Source organism: Leptidea sinapis, chromosome 32 (assembly GCF_905404315.1).
Source record: "Leptidea sinapis chromosome 32, ilLepSina1.1, whole genome shotgun sequence".
NCBI lineage: Eukaryota > Metazoa > Arthropoda > Insecta > Lepidoptera > Pieridae > Leptidea > Leptidea sinapis.
The window spans coordinates 1013005-1038146 of record NC_066296.1 but is presented as its reverse complement, the minus strand read 5'-3'; the positions used below and the strand labels follow the sequence as shown (position 1 = coordinate 1038146).

Sequence of the window (25142 nt, the reverse complement as noted above, 5' to 3'; positions counted from 1 at the left end):
GCAAAATCATTTAAAGGTAAACACTACATGCTAATTTCGCTTATCGATACATTATTACAAATCTAAAAGTGAGTTAAAAACTAAAACCGGTGAAAAAAAAATATGAAAAATTTGACAGTCTGCAATAATCAATTGAGAATTGTTTAACAGATAGTTAGAAACAAATAATAAGCGTTTTAATTACATATAACTAAGTATAACAAAAATCTAAATCTAAGCTAAGAAATTATATAATAAAATAAAATACACTAATCTTTAATTAAAATATATAACCTATGTTATAACTAACAGAGCAAAGTAATCTATCACACTCATAACTGGCTGGCTAGATTGCTGATAACTAATTTACGAATAGTGTTAGGGGAATCAATATTTATATCAATTAATGAACTGAATGTATTATATACTTTACACAAGCGAGGGATAGTGCAGTTGGCGCCAAAGACTGTTCTAGTGCATGGAGGCACGACCGGAGTAATTGCAGTTCGGGGATATCTGCGTGGTACTCGGAAATTAATTTTACATAGTAAACTGGGGCAGCCTAAATTGTTTCTTAGCAATTTATATAAAAAATTTAAGTCCAAAAATTCTCTTCTTTGTTCAAGAGTCATCATGTTAAAGTGTTCTAATCTTTTTTTATAAGACACCACCGTTTTGTAAATATTCGCTGAGTATGATAGATGCCACATGAACCTTTTCTGCACACGCTCCAGTCTTAAGTAGTGTGTAGAATAATGTGGGCGCCAAACAACGCTACAATACTCTAAATGACTGCGGACAAGGCTGTTGTAAAGACAGATTTTTGTTTTGGCATCTTTAAAATTTCGACCTTGTCTCATAATAAAACCTAATAATTTTGACGCTTCGTTTATTACAATTTCTATGTGGTAGAGATAAGTCAATTTCCTATCAAGCATAACACCTAAGGGACTTGCCTTATGAGTTCAACTTCTTTAAGAGTATTACCATACAGTTCATACCTTGTCGGAATAATATTATTTTTGCGAGTAAATTTAATATGCACACATTTACTGCAGTTGAGTTGTATGCCATTAGATTCACACCAATTGGTAAGTTTATTTAGATCGTCCTGTAATAGAATCGAATCACTTGGTGAAGAAATTGTTCTCGTTATTTTTAAGTCATCGGCATATAAATATGGTGTGCAGTGTTCAAAACAAGAAACAATGTCGTTCACAAATATATTAAATAAAATTGGGCCAAGATGTGAACCTTGTGGTATACCTGATGTTACCAGATTAGTTGAAGAGCTAAATACATTAATGACTACATAGAACGAACGGTCTTGTAAGTATGATGAAAGCCACTTCATCCCTGGGCCTGAAAACCCATATAACGATAATTTTCCAATGAGTACTCCATGTGGAACTTTATCAAATGCCTTTTTAAAGTCGGTATATATGGTATCCACCTGCTTCTGCGAGTCAATAGCTTCTGATAATGAAGATGTGAAACTAACCAAATTAGTTGTGGTAGACCTACCTGACAAAAATCCATGTTGATGCTCAGACACGAAACGTTTGAAATGCATTTGAATTGTCGGACAAACTAAATATTCAAAGACCTTTGCAAAAACCGAAAGAATCGATATAGGCCTGTAATTGTGTATGTCTTTCTCGTCTTCACTCTTATATATTGGAACAACTTTTGCTTGTTTCCATAAAGCTGGAAAACTACCCGAGTTAAGCGAGGCTTTAAAAATAAGATATAAAGGTGAAGTTAAGCTTGATGCACAATTTTTTATGAATGCCGGTGGTACATTGTCCGGTCCCGCACCTTTTGCAATATCGAGACTTTCCAGCTTTTTATAGATGTCATTCTGATTTATTTCTATGCCTGCAAGATTTTCACTAACGTCCAGATAGAGAATCTTTCGTAAATAAGATAATGAGTCTAAATTACAAGAACTATTTGATTCATCATATACCGAAGCAAAATAACTAGAGAACATATTGCAAATTTCCAATCCGCTAGTTGAGGTTTTAATTCCGTTACTCATTGCAGCTGGATACGAGTTAAAATTACTACGTTTACTCTTTAGGAACGTCCAAAATGCTTTCGGATTTTTCTGAATTTTCTTTTCCAGGTCTTCATTAAATTTTTTATAGGCCTCACGCGTAATTTTCTCACAGCGATCACTAAGCACTCTTAGTTCTATTTCATCCATTGGATTATTATATTTTTTAAATCGTTTTAGCATTTTGTATTTTTCTTTAATTCTTTTTACAACCTTACGATTCATCCATGAAGGGTACCTACTGCTTTTAACTTTTTTTAAGGGAACATAATCTGTGATAGCAACCTGTAAAATCTCGTAGAATACTTTAACCATTTCATTTATATCACCTCGGTTCAATATCGAATTCCAATCAATTCCCTTCAAGTACTCATTAATGGAATCGTAATCGGCTTTATAAAAATTGTACCGTTCGTTTGAAGTATTAGTCGCAAGTCTATGTTGTCTCGTATAAGGAATACTAATTTCAAGGGGGGGATGCATTGGATCAATATTACTAATTGGATTATAAGAGTAACTGACGGAACATACAGGTAAATCTACGAGTACAAGATCAAGTATCTTTTGCCTATTATTAAGAACATAGTTACATTGGCGCAGGCCATTTCCTGATATAAAATCCAGTAATCTCTGAGCTGGGGGTATGTTATAGTCAGCTGGGTTTAAAGATGCATTCCATGAAATACAGCTAAGATTAAAGTCGCCAATTATACATGTTAACATATTATGTTGCTCTGAAACTCTATTGCAGTTATTTAAAAAAATATCGAATAATTTCTTATTTACAGGAGGTGAAATATATATACTACAAAATGCTATATGGCGTATACTGTTAAAATGGGGCACATCTACAACCACCCACAAATCTTCACAATCGCTTTCCCAGTTACAAACTCTGTTTGAAATTATATTGGTCTTGACAGCGATTAGAACGCCCCCACCATCAGACTTAATGTTAAGCTTTGCAGTCTCTCTGTCTCTTCGATACACGGTGTAACGAGTGTCAAACAATTCACTACTTGAGATTGAGCTATTCAACCAGGTTTCAGTCAAAATAATAATGTCATAATTATTAACTGCTATGTTACGGTAAACATCTTGGGTTTTGGTTCTTAGTCCGCGAACATTCTGGTATAACATATTAATCGAAGCGCCTTTTTAGGATTATGACACCATTACGTGACCTCAACCTTACACTCTAACTTAAATTACTAAGAAAGTCTATGCTTTTTATTACTTTGTAATCAGAAATATCGTCCTTGCGCATTAGTATACGACCATTTCGAACCCAAACATATTTATATCCTTTTTCTTTGGCTTTGAGTCTCGCCGCGGCATGTAGAGCTTTATTCTCAGGTGACAGATGCTCCATGACATAAATTGGTTGTTTTTCCCCACTTACCCCGATTCCAATGTGAGAGGTGTTCAATTTATCTCTTGGGTTGGTCTTATTATACTTTATCACTGCTGCCAAAACAGTGTCCCTAGTAAGCGGAGAATTGAATTGCACTATGACAGATCTCGGTCGAGTACTTTGACGATTTACCTTTGCAACTCTCATTACATTCATAATTTTGTCAGTAGCTATATCTAACCCTATTACACTGCCCAGCTGCTCCACGATTTTGATCATGACTCATAATCAAACAAATTTAAAAAAAAGTTCAAAAAAATAAAAAATAAATCGTGTGGACCACCCTTAACATTTAGGGGGATGAAAAATAGATGTTGTCCGATTCTCAGACCTACCCAATATGCACTCAAAATTTCATGAGAATCGGTTAAGCCGTTTCGGAGGAGTTCGGTCCCGCACACCGTAACACGAGAATTTTGTATATTAGATAATATCTTAGAACTTACCCTACATTACCCCGCTTCCTCATTACAACCGTTTCAATAAATATAAATATCCATGAAATTATTAGGAATGAACGTACTCTAAATACGTACTTTGGAATTGAATTAGTTATTTTTATATTTAAAGGATCTTTATCGAGAATAACTACGTTTTTGAACTTTTAGACTAGACTCTTCTTCTTGTAGTTTTTACGAATTCTAGTGAGTGGTGATTTGATGCATAATTTGGAAATATTGTGGGTAGGCTAACAGTATGATGTGAATCGGCTTATAGTCATTTAGTTCTTTTAGTAATAGGAAGCAATCTTTGACATCTTTGATACCTGGGAAGAGTCACATGATGCATTGGGCATTTTTGTGATTTATCCAAAGCATTCGACTGCGTCCACCATAAAACTTTACTCCTAAAACTAAAACATTATGGAGTAAAAAATAGAGCCCTTAATCTGTTAAAATCATATTTAAGCGAAAGAGTTCAGATAGTCGATATTAATCCCAAACGGTCTTCGGGTAAACCTCTGGGAATAGGTGTTCCGCAGGGTTCTATTCTCGGCCCTTTTTTTATGGAATAGGAGGACAAACGAGCGTACGGGTCACCTGGTGTTAAGTGATCACCGCCGCCCACATTCTCTTGCAACACCAGTGGAATCACAAGAGCGTTGCCGGCCTTTAAGGAAGGTGTATGCGCTTTTTTTGAAGGTACCCATGTCGTATCGTCCCGGAAACATCACACAAGAAAGCTCATTCCACAGCTTTGTAGTAGTAGAGGAAGAAAGCTCCTTGAAAACCGCACTGTGGAGGACCGCCACACATCCAGATGGTAGGGATGATATCCTAACTTGTGGCGTGTCGTGCGAAGGTGGAATTCAGTGGCAGGAATCAGGTTAAACAGCTCTTCTGAACACTCCTCGTGATAAATGCGGTAGAAGACACACAATGAAGCGACGTCTCTACGCAACGCCAAGTGATCCAGCCGTTCACAGAGCACTTTCTTATTTCTTATATATTATATTAACGATCTACCGTTTGTGGTAGATGATAGCCATGAGATTGTATTGTTTGCGAATGATATTTCACTTATTTTTAAAGTGAAATGACGTGCAGATATTGATGACGAGGTAAACAATGCACTCTTAAAGAAAGTGCGTTGGTTTGAGACGAATAATCTGCACTTAAACAGTAAAAAAACAAAGTGTAAAAAAACAGCGGAGGTACAAACCAAAGTTCTTATAAATGACCAGAAATTGGAACTTGTGAACACTACGGTCTTTTTGGGTATCACGTTAGATAAAAAGCTTCAGTGGGGTCCACATTTTGCCCAGCTAGCAGATAGGCTCAGCTCTGCGGCATATGCTGTAAGAAAGATTAGAGAGTACACTAATGTTGCGACCGCTAGATTAGTGTACTTCAGTTATTTTCACAGCATCATAACGTACGGTATTTTACTGTGGGGTCATGCTGCTGACATTGACATAGTGTTTGCTCTGCAAAAAAGAGCTGTTCGTGCTATATATCAGCTTGGTTATAGACAGTCTCTCAAAGAAAAATTTAAAGAAATAAATATTATGACTGTTCATTGTCAGTACAATTATGAAAACTTAATATACGTTCACAAAAATCTTCACCTTTTTGCTCCTAATAGTGATTTTCTAATTCTAGTAGGCTTCATAAGATACATAATAGCTTTAAGGGTAAATGTGTACACTTCTATAATAAAGTCCCAGACAATGTTCAGGCATTATCTATAAATAAATTTAAATGTTTTATAAAAAAATGGCTCTGTCGTAAATCCTATTACTCCACAGCTGAATATCTAAGTGATCGGACAGCCTGGGACTAAATTATGATTATTTCATAGCAATAGCAATGAAAGTACAATATTGCATATTTTTATTAAAAAGAGCGCATTAAAAGAATGTTGGGAGAGTTTCTTGCGCCGCTTCTTCTCTCTCAGAGCGCCATTAGTTTCTGTGTAGCATTAAATGAAATAAGTCAAAAATCCTTATACATGTATTCTTATTTGCCAAAATAACAGGTTCTTTAAGAGATGTTAATATATTCATTATGAAGAAAGATTTTCATTTGCCTCTGTGCGATTGTTTGGCTATTGCATCTAATGTCCGCTATTGTTATTTTTTATTAGTCTAAGAGTATCTTGTTGAATATCATACAAATGCCTTGGTTGCAGAGTAGACTGGACTGGTCGAAGCCTCTCCTATCGCAGCTGCATAAGATAGCGCCTCATTACGACGCGTGGGTCAACAGCGCTGTCTTCAGAAAATGCCGACTCTTTTCCAGTCCAGTACTGGAAAGTCTCACCTTCACCCCGTGGTACGTCGTGCCAGCGTTCTGGGTTCCCATTATCTTGTACCTAGCAACCACACAGCTGTTCGAGCATGTGTTGTGTGCAGGTAAGTGCAGTTTTTCTCCTACTACCCTTTAATAGTCCCTCGAGATCACCCTAGATTTCATTAACGTAGTACTCTTATCACGGAACTCTATTTCATTTTCAAATACAAAAATAGCCAAAATTACTCGTTATAACAAATTCCAACATAAAGTTCTGTAAAAAAATCCGTTTAAGAGATTGAGAGAGAGAGAAATTGATCTTGTAATATTTCCGTACATAAATCAAAAGGCACTCTATAACTAAAAAAAATTTGTAACAAAAAAAAACAACCGACTTCAAAAACACTATTCCAAAACAATAGTTATAATATGCAATCTAATTCATTTTAAAATAAATCAGTGTCCTTCCGCCGCGACCTGCTCTCGCTTCTTGCCTCCTCACGTCGCGTGTGTGACTCAAGCACATCTCACATATAACTATGTATGTAGTTACAAACCTACTTTGGCTGACACCAACTCCAAAAATAACATTAATAGATAAATAAATTAGATTGTTTAGAAATACGCAATTATTTTCATACTTTTTAGTGCATATTATATCTATTGTTTTGGAATAGTGTTTTTGAAGTCGGTTTTTTTTTTGTTATTTTTTTTTATTTTTTGATTTTTTGTGAATTTGAAGTACACTAACTAACAATTTGACTAAATATGTGTAGATGTACAAAATTTTTCAATACAGCAATGAACGTAAGCGCTATGCAATTCGATTAGAGACAGTTAGAAATTCTGCCACAGATCGTTCCCTTAGTGTAAGTCATTAAAGATTGATCATCGTATTCGACAACGACAATTACTTGACCATAACTACGTTATGGTAGATGACTTAAATATCCTACTAGCATAAAAAAAATCAGCCGAGTGTCGTTAATTTGCTTCTAAGAATTGAAGAGTCGTCGTTACTTTGTCATGGATCCCATTATCAGAATCATCGAAGTCGGTTTGCTTTTTTTCTTAAATTTTTGTCGTCGCAATACGTATAGCAAAATTAAGACTTTTATGGTTTTATCATGGATGCCACTGCCAGATCTGGACCAAATTACCACATGGAAAGCACCAGATTTCAAATAAAAAAAGAATTATCAAAAATCGGCTCAGTCGAAAGTTTAGAGGTAACAAACTTTAAAAAAAGAACATACCGACGAATTGAGAACCTCCTCCTTTTTTGAAGTCGGTTAAAAAAACCACTCTCCTTCCGTTTCTGCTGTAATTTGGATAGTTTCCGCAGTGATGTATATTACAATAAATAATTAAAAAAATGACTGAACCCTAAATAGTTTAAATTCAAAAAGATGTTTCATTTACAAAAGTATTTAAAAATACTTACTCCATAATTTTTTAATTACTTAGCTTTCATACCATGAAGCCATGTCACATACAATCGACATGGAAATTGGAAGAAAGTTCTACGAAATTCTTACTAGTAACAAGCACCAGATATGGTTGGTATATCTCTGATATGGTTGGTTTATTTATTTGGCTGCTGTGCTTCATCTTAATCAACCGCCTGCTGCTACATAACATGGAGTACTGATGTCACTTGATATTAGCAGAATCTTCTAGAGGCGAAGTTGAGTTTGTTAATTCTGATAATGGGCATGATTGTATTCCTTTGGTTGAGTAGGATGGAATGTAAATTTCAGATGGTGATCCAGAAGCGAAAGTTGAAAATGAGATTGACTCTTTGGATTGGATGGCCAATGCACGCTTTGGATTGGAAACGTTTGAAAACACTCTTATTGCAAAATATGAAATGCGTTGGCAGTCTGATCTAATTCCCAGAACACAAATTGGTAATCGAAACATTATTCGTCATGGAGGCGGGGCTGCATCTTTCAGTCTACTTTACAATCGAATTGAAATAGGTTTGATAAGGATGTAAAATGACCCTTTGTTAGCTGATACAGAAGCTATACGAGATATTTCGGCTAGTTTCATTTCAAATTGGAATAAAATCTACGAGCCTTGTGAATGTATTACCGTTGACGAACAGCTATTTACTCAATACATGGGATTGAACCTGAAACCTATGGCATAAAAATATTCTGTGCCTGTGATGCAAATAATTCCTACCCCCTGAATGGATAAATATATACTGAAAAATCGTGCGATGGCAATCGTCAAACAAATATTGGAGAATGCACTGTATTAGAGATCTAATATAGATCATTTTGGCTAAATAAAAATTCAGGATTGAATCACATGGAGTACTGATGTCACTTGGGGCTACTCAGTCCTTAGTCTTGCAATAAATACTGAGACAAAAAAAATCCATGGCAAATAACATTTATTACTTTCACATTGTGTTAGTTTAATACATAAATATAAAACAATTTAAAACATAAAAAGCTTATTCGAAGTGGTCCCCATTGGCTGCAATACAGTCCTTTCATCGTTGAGACCAGTTATCAATAGAAGCACGAAGTTATCAAAATCGTCTCAAATATTTTCGTCTGTGTGTTGCATGTCGCGTGACGGTCGGGAGGCGCTTATAGTTCGCAGCAGCTGACCGTGTTGTGTATAGACTATTCCTCTCATATTCATTTGTGCCCATACTCCATGCCATTTTGTTTGTTTTTGTCAGTGTTTAATGTAAATGTTGTTATTTATTAAACTGAAACTTTTATTCGCTTAGTCTACCTTTATTATTTCCCATTATCATTCCAATTTTCCAAGCATAAAGCAAGATTGATAAAGCGATTTTTATACCCTTAATGGATATTTCAAAAAATTTTAGTTAAATGTCTATAATGTGAAAAAAAGTTTCACTTTTACCGTGGTTTCATAAAACCACTCAATCCTTTTTTTTATTTGAGCCTCTCTTTCATTGCTATTCAGGGTGAAAGTTACCAACAGTATGATTATGAATTTTAGCGCCTTTTATTGCCTCAGAGAGAGCTTGTTACATTTTTGCATACTTTTTTTTGAAAATTAGGGGTTTTAATTTGCAGATTATTGATCCCAGCCCACGGTTGGATATACAAAACCACTAAAACAATATTAATTATTTTAAAGTACATGGTATATTTATTTATGATTCCCTACTTATTAACAAAATGTAAAGAGTATAGTAAAAATAATATAGAATAGATTAAAAGGAGTACTTATAACAGTTGAATAGTATGTGACAAATATTGTAGTTTAAGAAAAAAACAACTACTACGAATACTACATAAAAATTAAGAAAAAACTTACAAGAAAAAATTAAATAGAAAGAAAAGAAGACTTTGTATCCATATTGAGTATTTGTTTGAATATAATGTTTAAATGACGGTGTGACGATAAATAAATTATCCTGAATATGCTGATTTAGGGAGAAGGAGTTAGTCTCCTACAATTTAAAAAGTTTAATGTCAGTTTTTTGAACCTCAAACGTGATAAATTGAAAATGTCGACGAAGCAAAATTTCTTATTATAAGTCAGGAATTCGAAATAGAGGTGAATATTTAAGATACTTAGTAGAAGCAGAGGGATGTTACAAAAATTAGTATGATTGGTTCACAATGTTGGTACCTGGAATGATATTTTGTTTAAGATAGGTGTGGTGGCAGGATGATCCTGTTGCCGGAGACTCGGTTTCAGATTCTTAAAAGTTATTGTGTGTATATATATGTATAGATATATACACATTTATTTATTTATAATCGCTTATAAAATGCTCACAGAATACCTTTATTTATTTATGGTGTATGATGCAGCTACTGTACTCAATAACTTTTGTATTAATTTAGATTTACTTTTTTGACTTACTCGTGTAAGACATTGACTATTTGACGTTTGAGTGTGTCTGTTGCATCATTTTACATATTATATTGTAATTTGAAATGATTTGTAAATCGATGTACTTAAATGTAAATCTTGATATAAAAGAGTGGCAATGAGTTTCTTGCCACTTCTTCTCATTAGATCAACCCTTTACGAAGTAGCGGTAGATTCAATAAGAAATTTTTTTTGACATTTGTGTGTGTGTGTGTGTGAGTGTGTCAAGTGTGTCAAGTGTTATTTCGGTGACCTACGTGAATAAACTGATTATGATTTTGATTTTTGATATCTGGACAGTCAAATTTACAATGTAATACATCATAAAGGAGTCACAAGTCAATAGCATCTCTTCTATCTTCCAAGGCATTGATTTTATGCTCGTACTCATAGTATTTGTAATGTATACTATCATTCAATTTAGACTAAAGTACGGTTATCTCATTGATAACGATGATAATGCCATTATCTGACAGATAATTCAGATTATAGCCATGGCAGATATAGATGCAGTAAAAATGTATCATACAATGTGATACTATGAAATATAGTATCGGTAAAGATAATTTTTGTTGTATTACATTTATACTGGGTGAACAGCATCATTAAAAGCGAATATATAAACGGTATCAGATCTCAGGCAATCAAAATAAACCAAATTTTATCAGGTCGGAAACCTCAGCAAAGCACATGGGCCGGCCACAACGAAGTACAACATACTACTAGAGTTGTTTTACGGATTCTTAGCGACGGAGAGACGGAGACGAGTATAGGAATTTGACATCTTTCTACGAACAAATCTTCGATTTATCTATTTTGTTCGTAGCTTCGCTTAATTGAAATCTATAGGACACACACACAGCCTTTTGTGTCTTTTTAATGCCTTTATTTTTAAAAGTTCAACTCTTATAAAGTCTGAACGTTGGTTTAAGGCCAGGCTTGGGTATTTCGTGCCTTGTGACCAGGTGCAGAGTCCTGCTGGTAAGTCCAAGGTATATTTTTAAAAAGTTTATTGCTGAGAGGTTTCACAACATGATCCAGGACTTTATCTTGATATACTTTGGCTGAAGTTTTCAGTCCTTTTTCACAAAAATGTAGTTTGTGACTCCTTGATAAGACACGCCCCACCAAACTATCACTGACGCAGGATGATGACCACGTTGTACCTTTCCGACAACTTGAGCAACTTCTTTAGAACTGTGAGCGTACACTTTATCATTTTGCTTAATGTAGAGTTCTTCAATCGTGAAAATATTTCATCGTTAAAGAGGATATTTCTGTGCCTTTCACCTGCGTATCGCGACAGAAGTCTTTTTGATCGATCCACTCTCTTTAATTGTAAAGATTGATTAGGCATGTCCTGTATATTGGCGATAAGCACCGAGCTTCAGGTATTGTTTTAATTAAATATTAATAATTATTGTTATTATTTAATTAAAACAATTATTATTAATAGGAAATATTAATTTCTCGCGATAAGATTTTTTGTTTTCTAAAGCGGTTTAGACGAATTCTGGCTTTAACAGCATTAACAGCCTTTGTAGTTCTAACAACACGCGGCCGCCCCGATCTTTTCTGGTCTTCGACAGACGAAGTGTTGCTGTATCTGTTGATAATACGATATACGAACATACGGCTGATGCCAAGCTTTTGAAGTGTCTGTAATATGATCAACGGCTCCATAACGTCTGTAAAGCTAGAAAGGTCAAGTCAGCAGAATCACTCGTCTTATATCTCAAAATTTAGTGCTCATTTAGTGCTAATTTAGCGCTGATAACAGATATTTGGTGCTGTGATAGGGGAACTAAAAATGAGAACACTGCTAACTTTTCATTAAGCTAGCAGTGTACCATCGTGACTAGAAAGGTCTAGTCGGCAGAATGTCTCGTTTTATATCTCGAAATTTAGTGCTCATTTAGTGCTAATTTAGTGCTGATAACAGATATTTGGTGCTGTGATAGGGGGACTAAAAATGAGAACACTGCTAACTTTTCATTAAGCTAGCAGTGTACCATCGTGACTAGAAAGGTCTAGTCGGCAGAATGTCTCGTTTTATATCTCGAAATTTAGTGCTCATTTAGTGCTAATTTAGTGCTGATAACAGATATTTGGTGCTGTGATAGGGGAACTAAAAATGAGAACACTGCTAACTTTTCATTAAGCTAGCAGTGTACCATCGTGACTAGAAAGGTCTAGTCGGCAGAATGTCTCGTTTTATATCTCGAAATTTAGTGCTCATTTAGTGCTAATTTAGTGCTGATAACAGATATTTGGTGCCGTGATAGGGGGACTAAAAATGAGAACACTGCTAACTTTTCATTAAGCTAGCAGTGTACCATTCGTGACCGCGTTATGATACAGTTGGACTGAGAGGCACAGCAGCTAATAATTTAGTGCTCAATTAGAGCTGCCTGTACAAGCAAACAGATTTTCCAAAAAAAAATTTTTCAGTTTTTAAGTATAGATAACTGCTGACATAACGATACGAGCAATCATAGAGCTGAAAGATGACTTTAAAATCGGTATTTGTGAAATTGAAAAGAGGTACTAATTAGTTCTCAATTAATGCTACCGGTAAACCCAGGAAAAATTTTAGAAAAATCATTTTTCAACTGCCCGCTAAAAAAATCGAAGGTTTTCAATAATCGAAAAGTTATGGGTATTATTCTCTATTGCAAATATTGAGTTCATCAGATCTCAACGTTATAAGGTAACAGAAAACTACCCTGACTCCCCTCGCGATGTAGCCGCTGTGTGTGTGTGTGTGTGTTAAAAAAAAAAGAGGAGTTGCACTCGGGGACTGCCGCGGTAAAGCTATTGTATAGCATTTTTTATCAACTTTTGCAATTATAATTATTTATTTATTTTATTTTTGCAGTATTTTTTTCCTTTATTTTTTTTTATTAGATATTTAGATATCAAGTCTGTAACTAATATTTCTTATTTCAGTTACCATAAACCTATAGTTTAAATGATAAATATTCTTGAATAACCTACATGTATTGTAAGATAATAAAAATATTTTGAACAATACTAACTTCTCATTTATTTAATAAAAGAAAAAAAATTGTTTTCTTATCGGTCACCACGCTCAAAAAGTGTAACTTGAATTAATATCAAACAAAAAAAAAAACAGAGGAAAAAAATACTGCATAAATAAAATAAATAAATAATTATAATTGCATAAGTTGATAAAAAATGCTATGCAATAGCTTTAGCACACAGCGGCTACATCGCGAGGGGAGTCAGGGTAGTTTTCTGTTACCTTATAACGTTGAGATCTGATGAACTCAATATTTGCAATAGAGAATAATACCCATAACTTTTCGATTATTGAAAACCTTCGATTTTTTTAGCGGGCAGTTGAAAAATGATTTTTCTAAAATTTTTTCTGGGTTTACCGGTAGCATTAATTGAGAACTAATTAGTAACTCTTTTCAATTTCACAAATACCGATTTTAAAGTCATCTTTCAGCTCTATGATTGCTCGTATCGTTATGTCAGCAGTTATCTATACTTAAAAACTGAAAAATTTTTTTTTGAAAAATCTGTTTGCTTGTACAGGCAGCTCTAATTGAGCACTAAATTATTAGCTGCTGTGCCTCTCAGTCCAACTGTATCATAACGCGGTCACGAATGGTACACTGCTAGCTTAATGAAAAGTTAGCAGTGTTCTCATTTTTAGTCCCCCTATCACAGCACCAAATATCTGTTATCAGCACTAAATTAGCACTAAATGAGCACTAAATTATTAGCTGCTGTGCCTCTCGCTCCAACTGTATCATAACGCGGTCACGAATGGTACACTGCTAGCTTAATGAAAAGTTAGCAGTGTTCTCATTTTTAGTCCCCCTATCACGGCACCAAATATCTGTTATCAGCACTAAATTAGCACTAAATGAGCACTAAATTTCGAGATATAAAACAAGACATTCTGCCGACTAGACCTTTCTAGTCACGATGGTACACTGCTAGCTTAATGAAAAGTTAGCAGTGTTCTCATTTTTAGTTCCCCTATCACAGCACCAAATATCTGTTATCAGCACTAAATTAGCACTAAATGAGCACTAAATTTCGAGATATAAAACGAGACATTCTGCCGACTAGACCTTTCTAGTCACGATGGTACACTGCTAGCTTAATGAAAAGTTAGCAGTGTTCTCATTTTTAGTCCCCCTATCACAGCACCAAATATCTGTTATCAGCACTAAATGAGCACTAAATTTTGAGATATAAAACGAGTGATTCTGCCGACTTGACCTTTCTAGTCACGAATGGTGTGTACCAGCTAGCAGTGTTGCTAGCTTAATGAAAAGTTAGCAGTGTTCTCATTTTTAGTCCCCCTATCACAGCACCAAATATCTGTTATCAGCACTAAATTAGCACTAAATGAGCACTAAATTTTGAGATATAAAACGAGTGATTCTGCCGACTTGACCTTTCTAGTCACGAATGGTACACTGCTAGCTTAATGAAAAGTTAGCAGTGTTCTCATTTTTAGTCCCCCTATCACAGCACCAAATATCTGTTATCAGCACTAAATTAGCACTAAATGAGCACTAAATTTTGAGATATAAAACGAGACATTCTGCCGACTTGACCTTTATAGTCACAATGGTACACTGCTAGCCTAATGAAAAGTTAGCAGTGTTCTCATTTTTAGTTCCCCTATCACAGCACCAAATATCTGTTATCAGCACTAAATTAGCACTAAATGAGCACTAAATTTTGAGATATATTACGAGTGATTCTGCCGACTTGACCTTTCTAGCTTTACAGACATGGCTCCATACCTACTTTGTGCAAGGCGATCACTGCAATCCTATTTTCTTCAACACCCCATTCCATGTTGTAATCGCGGACGAGTAAAAAAAGAAGGACTCCGTGCCACCTTACAAAACAGTGAAGCACCAAAACAAGCCGTTTAATGTGTAAATACACCGGATTATATTAGTGTAAATGTGTGGGTGCCCCACGCACACATTTACACTAATATAAGCCGGTCGGCCGCCATTATGATACTGCCGTCGTCTGTGACAGATCAGTTTGCGTCGCAATAAAATATTTTAAAAATGCCGTCGTGCGTTGTGTAAAAGTGTAAAACAATCTATCAGAATTTAAGAAATCAGAGTTTAAAGTAATTGGGGTATCCCTCGTAACAGTACACACACTAGCATAAAAGTGCTTCACTTGCTAATCACGGCACGGAGTCCTTCTTTTTTACTCGTCTATGGTTGTAATTTGATAATGAACACGAAAAAATATGTGAAATGGAGCAAAATCGAAATAACTTTAAAAAAAAATAATATACGTGTTCCAAATTCAAAATAATTAAAAAGTTGAAAAAAAGAAAAGTTTTTATGTAACAGTATTTATGGCCAGACTATGTAGTTACAACAGAAAACGATGAAAATAAATTTGATGTTTAACATAATGTTGAAAATAATTTTTGATTAATTAATATCTATGCATTTGGATATATTATTTTATTATTAAATTATTATGATTTAGTAACTCAGCACATGCACATAGCCTGATTGCTCTGCCGGCACTAAAGTAGAATACTGCCTCCACCGCACCGCGTTTTCCTACTTGTGTCAGAGTTTAAACTCTATGCCACTTTTTTAAATCAATATTAACAGCTTCATCATTTAACGTCTATTTTAAATTCAATATATTCAATCTGACACAACAAAATACAGTAGATGCAGCGTCCACACACATTGTAATTAAATAAAGGTACTATGAACATTTTATAAGCGTGAAGTATTTGAAAAAAAAAGCCTTTAACTGTAACATTTTTCTGCTGGTAAATCGACAGTCACAAATCTTCTTTATTTAAACTATTGATATTATGCTGACGTCTATACCGATTTCCAGAAGGAATTTGATAAGGTAAAGCATACTGTCTTATTGTATAAGCTTTCAAAGCATGGAATATATGAAACTTATCTTGAATGGCTTAGACTTGAGATCGCATATCTATCTAGCCGAACGTGCAGGGTAGTGGTTAACAGTTTCATATCTTCTTTCTTTGAGTTGACGTCCGGTGTGCCACAGGGATCTCATTTAGGCCCCCTTTTCTTTAATATTTTCATAAATGACATTGGAAACACCACAAAAAGTTAGAAGAGATTTTAACTTTTTTGTAGGATATACAGCTTATCAATTATGTCTTACTTGATACTTGCGATTATTTATGATACAATTACTGTATGATAGGACTAATATATAGGATTGTCTCTTTCTATACAAAATTGTTAACAGTGGAATTGATTGCACCGATATTCTCTCGTTAATTAATATATCCGCTCCCTACTGCAAAGTCTTTATAACGTAGGTCACTTTCGTACTCTTGACAGAATTGTTCGCACTTATAAAAGACTTCCCATAGTTGATCGAAGTGTAGACATTTTTAATGATAAGTTTCCTGCGTTTCGGAACAAACTTCAGAAACAGCTATGTTGCTAGACAGGAATATTTAGTAAACGTTCAACAAAAATTAAGCACTTTTTGTAATATTTTAATTCTGCTATTAATTAAATAAGTTTTGTTAGTTTTTGTCAATTTCCACTTTACTTTATAGTTTATAATAATTATATTGTATTTCTTAGTTCTTATGATGCAAAATTAAATTTTAGTTTGTATTTGCATGTTTTCGTTGCCTGTAAGTGCAATTACACTTGTATTTAGATTTTAATTAAATTTGTAACCAAAATATATGAACGATGCGGGTCCTATTAATCCCAGAAGTGAGGGATATCACTTTAAAAATAATAAATTGTTAACAATTTGTTATGTTTTTAAAGTGATAACCTTCACTTCTAGGATTAATTCACAAATAAAATTTGAAAAACAAAATTTTATGAACGATGCGGGACTTGAGAGTTGAACAAAGCATACAAGATTTTGTGACGATACGTCACTCGAACGGATAGCACAGTTGGTTAGAGCACTGGCCAGGAACGCCAGAGGTTGTGGGCTCGAGTCCCTCTAAGTTCATAAAATTTTGTTTTTAAAATTTTATTTGTGTAATAAATTGTTTAGATTTAGATCTACTAAGAATAATATTTAATGTTATTACTCAAGTGGTTACTGTGTTGGATAAGCTAATAAATAAATTAAATTTAACAAAAATAAAATGTTAATATTGACTCTAGATCCAGTTTGGCGCGATGTCTTCACTCGGAAAACTTGTTACTTTCTCTATTCATCGAATGAAAATATACACAAAATATCATCTGTACCCTTGTAGAGTATGAGATGTTTTCCGATACATTCTTATTATTCGAATTAAATTTAAATATAAAAATCGATGCGTGTACAAAAAAATACAAACATTCTATTAACCCTAAAACGGCTGAACTATTTTGATGAGATTTTCAAATAATCATTGAATCTTAAAAGCACACAGAGGTATTTTAGCACATCCACAAAATGGCTATTGTTGCACGCGTTTATTTGTGACCCTATTTCTTTTGCCTTCACACATTGAAGACTTTATTATTACCAATAATTTGAACAATTTCAGAGAGTTGTAGAAGCAGTCAACTAACGGTGCTGCAGTATGCTTGGCACTTGGTGCTTGGTGTGATGATCTGGACCCTGCTGGAATACTCTCTGCACCGATGGGTGTTCCACTATAACCCTGGCAGCTCACTCATCGTGATACAGATGCACTTCCTCATACATGGTATGCACCACAAGGTACAGTCGGATTTTTAATACGATAAAATCATTGAATTGTCTCAGTCTTTCTTATTCTCTTAAGTTCTCTTTTTGATACTCTCGAGCCAGAAGTGACCAGATGAGAAAGGTGCTCACTTGACAGTAAGCTATCCCTTCCCCACTACAATGCAGTAACGCTCTGGATTTAAATTGAAATATTTTTATTTAATATAGGATATGATATCACTTATTGAACTTCAAAATTTACCTTTTTATTTAAGTTTTTTGGCCGTTTTTATTTTTATTTTTTTTAATATAGCCCGACGGCGATGGTTTCATTCTCCAATCTGTGGCATCATTAAGAATGTCATCTATGTTATCTTTGCTGTTGTTCTGACCAAATTTCAGGAATAGAGAAAACCTGCATTTGTATAAAGGTTTGCCATTCATATCAAATAATAATTATTAAAGTATTATTTCAGGTGCCATTTGATGGTCTACGTCAGGTGTTTCCTCCGATACCAGCGCTCGTCCTCACCTGCATCCTGAGTGTGCCATTGTGGGTGATCTTCAAGTATCCGCTCATCAAAATAACAGGAGGCTTGATAGGTGAGCTTCAACGTCAAATAAACTAAAAAAGGCTTAAACTGAGCGCTTTTGAATCATTTGTCCAGTAATTTCACTAGTTACGGCGCCCTTCAGGCCGAAACACAGTAATGTTTCCACATTACTGCTACACGGCATAAATAGGCGCCGTTGTGATACCCATAATCTAGCCGGCATCCTGTGCAAAGGAGCTTCCCACTGGTAAATTGTTGCGGGATAGTAGGCACTTTACACACCACGAGAATTAGAGTAGACTAAAGACGCAGTATCCAAAGTCAAAGTCAAAAAATCTTTATTTAAATAGGCTTAAGATAAGCGCTTATGAATCGACACTATAAATATTTCTTTTAAATTACTGAATTTACCATATGTTCGGAAAATTTTGAGCTCGTCAGAAGAACATACAAGAACCTCAACGGCCATTCTTTTCAATCAAATAGAGTATTTTACAATGGCTGTAATATACATAATTTTGTTCTTGTCAGGTCTGAGCCATTCATTTAGAAATGGGTACTAGTTTTTGACTTTCAATAAGTAATTCATATCCTATTTTGAATAAAAATATTATATATATTAAATAAATTGGATTAATATTACATAAATTGAAGCGAATTAATTTTATGCGTAAATAACTTTTAAGAACTCGGATCAAGTGAATCTTTATTAGCGTAGGACCCATTTTTCTATGACCGGAATTAAAAACGCGCTGCCGGCGTAAAGGAATAGTATCCATATCGCGTTTTGCGTGAAACGTTTACCGCTACCATGGAAGGGGTATGAAAGCACTGTTGCATAATTCACCATTGTTTTATTCATTGAAGTGAAAACTTCTTTAGCATCGTTGTGACTTGAAAGTCGATGAAACGAAAAAGCGACAGTAAAAAGAGCAGACACAAATATTTAATAAATTCATAATATCATGGGATGAGATAATGAGATAGGAAGCATATATAATGTTTTGGTACCAGGCGATCACAGTTGAAGAACAGATTGTCTTATGTATGACGCGAGTATACCTTAATATATTCTAACGCCATGCGCACGACGTATTACTACATGGACCCCAGGAGAACATATATATATTACTGGTGATAGTAATGTCTTTCATAGCGGTTGAAATCATGTGTCATCCTAGCAACACTTACCTTCATATGCCGTTTAGAGGTTCATGCACAATGCATGGTTTCACTTCTTACATGTTTACTTTTTATTAAATTGATAATGAAATTGACATTGACATGTTTTTTTTTTTATGACGATGAGGGACGAGACGAGCAGGACATTCAGCTGATGGTAATTGATTGACTGCCCATTAAATTGTATGGAATTTTTGAATTGAATGTATTTTGTATCCAGGTTACCTGACCTACGACATGATACACTACTACGTTCACCACGGCTCACCAGAAGATGGTTCCTATTTATATACCATGAAGCGATATCACTCGAACCATCATTTCGTTAATCATGATAAAGGTAAGGTTTATTAATTCTACTATCGTTATTTTATCACAGTAACAAATAACTACTTCTTTTGTAGAAATTCACAACTCAATAGATATATCAATAATTGAAGAGCCGGCGACGTTGTTATAGTATATATAGTATATATAGTTATAGCTATTTCTAAGTGAAAAATAAATAAAGGTTCCGGATAAGTAATCTCCATGAATAAAACACTTAAACCTTCTCTGAAACACACTGCATTTTATGGTATAAGTACTATTCAGATCGGTTCAGTAGTTTTCGCAGTATAACTGAAAGAAAAAACGGCTCTGAGAGTGAAATTTTAGATGCGCGCGCATCACTGTAACACAAACGTACCAGGGTTAAGTTGATGGAACCATAAATATTCTTATACTCTTTGAATTGGTTCCTAAAATTTTCTGACGTTTGCGACATTCGTTATTTTTTTTGTGGTTTCTTCGTCCATAATTAGGATAGGCAAAGGGTTCAAGCCCGTACAGCCGTATTCGTTATTTAATTTGTCAAAGCCATCGTTGTAAGATTTCTACAATATTGTTCTTTCTACAAACGTAGAATAGCACGAGGAATAAATAAATTTAAGGATTTTTGCTTTGTTAGGCCAAAGAAGTATAACTTCTTGCGTGCATACATAAGTAAACTTTTATTAGTATAGATATGTAATGTTTTATAATAAGAAGTGATGAGAATAGTTGATCGCTAAAATGATACTCCCTGCAAATTTTAATGATGTAACTCTTTCAAAGCAAAGGATTCTTGGACAGCCTAAGTCTTAGTTTTCCAGTTATTGTCCTGGCTATCATGGCGCCATCACAAAATGGCGCCTTATGACATTCAACTAGCCGACATCTTTAGCTAATGTGTCATTTAATTAAATAATTAATTGCTTATTTATTGAATTAGACTTTATTTTGAAATCCATAATTATTATTAAATTGTTATGAGCTTTTACTTCATGTTAATTCCGCTAAGTTTTTGTTGTTGTTAAGTTGTCTTTAGTTTTAATTTTATTAATGATTGAATTGTGATATCCGACATGATTTAGTCTAACAGTACTTTGTTGGTACTTCGACAACTCTATAACATATTTAAATAAATAAGAAATTTCGTTTATTTCAAAGATTACATATACATTTTAAGTGGTTGAGACTTAAGTAAGTTGTCTTAGGACACTTGTATTGGGAATATCTCGCAACTTCCTTAGCAGATACATTATAAAGAGGATAATGAGACAATTAATCTGATTCTACTGAAGAATTCTATTCGGGATGTAGAAGAGAGTTGGTCGAGACGTTGGATGCCAGTATTGACTAATCAGTCAATCGACTACAGACATTTATATAGAGAACTAGCTGACCCAACAAACGTTGTATAGTCATATATAGTAATTTAAAAAAAAATTTAGAGTATAAACAATAAATGCAACCAATTCTCAGACCTACCAAAAATATCGTAATACAATTATTGTATTCGATTGCCATCTTGCAACCCTATAGCGGATTTGTAGATGGAACAGGATAATATAAAAATCGCGATACAAAAATAGGTGTTGATTGTAGACAGGTGAAAATTTGAAGTTGTATGTATTTTTAATGCTGAATCACAATAAAAAAAATGAAAAAAAAAGTGTGTGTGTCAGCACCGACGCACGACTGGAGTTTCCTCCTCAAGAACGATTGTCTTTGAACAGGTACTTAACAAAATCAAGTCCAATGGAGTCGGTTACAAACAGACATACAGCAGAAGATAATAAAAGCGCATTGATAAAAAAATCAAATAAATCCTTAACACTCAAAATATGTCAGGAAATGCCCAAACACAACTCCTGTTAAAAGCGGAACTCAAAAATTGAAAATTTTAAAAGGTCCATCAAGGAAGTTACATTTTGGCACACCCTAATAGGTATACTATACTACATGCGTAAGCTATCATGCACACACACAAGTATACACACAAACACATACACAAAAACGTTACTATCCCATTTGATGAGTAGGTTTTACTCTCCATATTTTTCTCATACCGGGTGCCTTATATGAAAATCGATTCTTAAGAAGTAAACTACAATAAACTCCAAAGTATAGTGAAAAAGATAAAAAAAAAATTAGGTGTTGGTTTTCCCTTACCTTGTAGGAGTACGAAAAATAGATGTTGGCCGATTCTCAGATCTACCTATCGGGTTTATAAAATTTCAAGCAAATCGGTTCAGCCGTTTCGGAGGAGTTTGGTAACAAGCACTGGGACACGAGAATTTTATATATAAGATGTTTTTTGACTAGTTGTACATATTAAGTTATTTTTATTTGTTTTCAGCGTTCGGGATCAGTAACAAAATATGGGACCACGTGTTTAGAACCATCGTTAGCGTCAAGAAACTAGGATTTAGTCTTAGATGGTAGTGTAACAAGCGCTTCGTTCAAATGTGATGTTAGGTATTATATTGTTGTACTGATGTCAAACACTCAGTGCCCGTAAGACAGTATAAAATCACATTTAAATCCCTTGAGTGAGGCATAGTGACGATCCTCTATCGATGAGAGTCTATAAAGGGATAATGAAAAATACTTATACGCTGTTTTCTAATTTACAATGATCTAACGGGCGCGTTTTGTTCTTCTCTGACTGATTTTGGTTACATAGATTTAGTTGCATTTACCTAGCATTGGATACGATTCAGCCACTGACAATTTGCTTTGAATTACCAGTATGTATAAAATTCCAAATAGTATCACATGTCTAACACCTTCTAAATTCAAAAAAGTTATAAAAAATCACCTTATTCACAAAACCTACGAAACTTAAAGAATATATGTATATAGATGAATAAAGAAGTATGGACAATAGAAGGTTCTGGTCCACCTAATAATCCTTTATATTATGATTGTATAATCGAATGTATGAATAATATAAAATATTCTATTGCATTATATAGAATAATTTGTATTTCTTTAGGCATGCTTTGTAAGTATGGATTTTGTAATTTTTAGTTATCATGCGTAGTTTATGCTATAACATGGTTCGTCATGCTCTCTAAATTGCATTGCTTGAGGCGGCGTCGTGTGCCATGTCATCCCCTTCCTTCAAATATGTGCGAAGGGGACGAGGGCTGGTCCATGCGTCAACTTGTGAGCGGGTGCTGCTTGTGGTGCCAGGTCGACCTGTTATAGTTAATAAATCATTGTATTTGTTGGATGCAGTTACTAATAATTGTGACAGTAATCAGTTCTATACGATTGAAATTGCCTTTAATTGCCTTTGAGTTTCTTATACGTTCTTCTGACGAGCTCAACTTTAACGAACATAATATTATGGTAAATTTAGTCATTTAAAAGGAATATTTGTAGTGACGATTCAAAAGCGTTAGCCTTAGTAAATAAAGTTTATTAGACTTTTTAAGTTGATGAGCCAAATATATATTAATATATAAGTAAGAGATGTATGTAGAAATTAGCTAAGATAAATCTTGAGCTAGAATTAAAACCAATTGGAGCATTCTAGTAATTTATGTAATCGCGGGCAACGACTGATTGACATCGATACTATTTGTTAGGGCTGGTGATAATATAAACAAAATGTTTATTATTTAAGTAAATCAAAGTTATTTTTCTGTCAATTAGATGCTTAGAGTTACACATTGTGTTGTTAATGTTATTAAATTATATTATAGAAAAAAGTTGTAAATAATAGAGGACCAAAATACGCACCTTGGCTTATAATGCGATAGTATTTATTATAGTTGATAAATATGTTGAGTTTTATTAAGGCACCGAAAAATTTACCAAAATTGAATTGATTTTTTAACTCGACCGTTTATAACAACCGATTATAAAAACATAATTTTCGTACTCAAGTCGATGTTAGTGTTATATTCGACCAATATTAAAACAGCAGTATCGAAGGTTTTATACCTTCGGGTATCTTAATTGTGGCCTCTGTTTAAAATTGAAAAGTAAACTGTTTTACTTTTGATGTGATTTATAAATGGGCTTTCTTTCTAATGGAATTCGGCGTTCGAAGTTATTCGTTACGTTTGAGAGATTTTATTGTTATATCTTTGTTATAAAATTCTTTGCACAGGAACAAAATTTCATGTTTTAATAAGCTTTAAATATTTTTGTAAAACTCGAGACATTAACTGTTTTTATAATTTTTAAATAATTAGGTAGTTACCTACAGGTATTTTTAAGTTTATTTTGTTTTTTAATTTTAAAAATCCTATTTCACTCTCTGCTTTGTTGCTATCATAGACTTATATACTAGCTTAAAGACGAACTGACAGCCCGATAATACATGACAAATATAGTTTTGTGAGTGTGTTCATTAGCTATTGGTTTAATATTCAAAATACTAAGGACCTAATGCCAAGAGTGCCACACAGTTTTTGATTTGTCAATCTATTTTGGTTGCATTAACAATTCATTTACTTTTCTTTTCTATTTTGCTGTATCTCCATTAGATATTATGTTCTTCTCTCTCGCACTGTTTGTTTGTCTAAACGCTAGTTTATGGTTGCTACACATAAAATATCGATGTAATATGGTGTAACTGAGAAATAAATTATTTTTATTAAAATGTAATTCTTTTATTTTCTTATGATACAATTTACAACTACGAATTCACACAATTTTTGCTCAAAATATATTTTGACTTAGAGAACCCTCAAACTACCTATCTATCGATCGGGTAAAAAATATAATAAACATGTGTAAACATTACTCTCTTTCGATCTGAAGGGCGCCGTAGCTAGTGAAATGACTGGGCAAATGAGATTTGACAAATTATGTCTCAAAGAGGAGCGCAGTTATAGTGCCGTTAAAAATTTTTGGAGTTTTCAATAATCCTGAGCGGCACTGCATTGTAATGGGCGTGTCGTATCAATTACCATCAGCTGAACGTCCTGTTCGTCTCGTCCCTTATTTTCATAAAAAACCGGCAGTTCTACTTTTACTAAATTAAATAGTGCTTTACAATTCTGCAGTACAATATTAGCAACAACAAGGTGTCGTACCATACGATGCCGTAAAAATATTCAATTAACATTATGCTAAAGCCCATTGAATATGCTTAAGACATCAATGATTCATTGAATTATTATTGTGTTGATATAATATTATGATATGTATTAGGTAATATTGATACGTTGAACAATCACAATGCATTACCTGCAAGTTTACGTAATGTTTGTACGTGATCGGATAAGATGCCAAGATTTGAGAATAATATAAGAAATACAATCTCACAAAGGCTTAACCTATCAAGCCGTGTTAAAAAATATTTATTTGATTATTTTATGTTTTATATGTTACGTCCGGGACAGGCAACG

The 25142-nt window shown here is 34.0% G+C and overlaps 1 protein-coding gene across 1 annotated transcript in view; it reads left to right on the top strand.

Annotated features, from left to right (window-relative positions):
- The window catches only part of LOC126974351 (uncharacterized), a 52130-nt gene extending 27739 nt beyond the window's left edge, over positions 1 to 24391 (top strand). The window contains exons 2-6 of the mRNA XM_050821812.1: positions 6084 to 6306; positions 17592 to 17767; positions 18211 to 18337; positions 19691 to 19810; positions 22133 to 24391. Of these exons, the coding sequence (XP_050677769.1) occupies positions 6084 to 6306; positions 17592 to 17767; positions 18211 to 18337; positions 19691 to 19810; positions 22133 to 22218 (732 nt within the window). The 3' untranslated portion in view covers positions 22219 to 24391. The remainder of the gene's footprint in view (positions 1 to 6083; positions 6307 to 17591; positions 17768 to 18210; positions 18338 to 19690; positions 19811 to 22132) is intronic.
- The last annotated feature ends 751 nt before the right edge of the window (positions 24392 to 25142 follow it).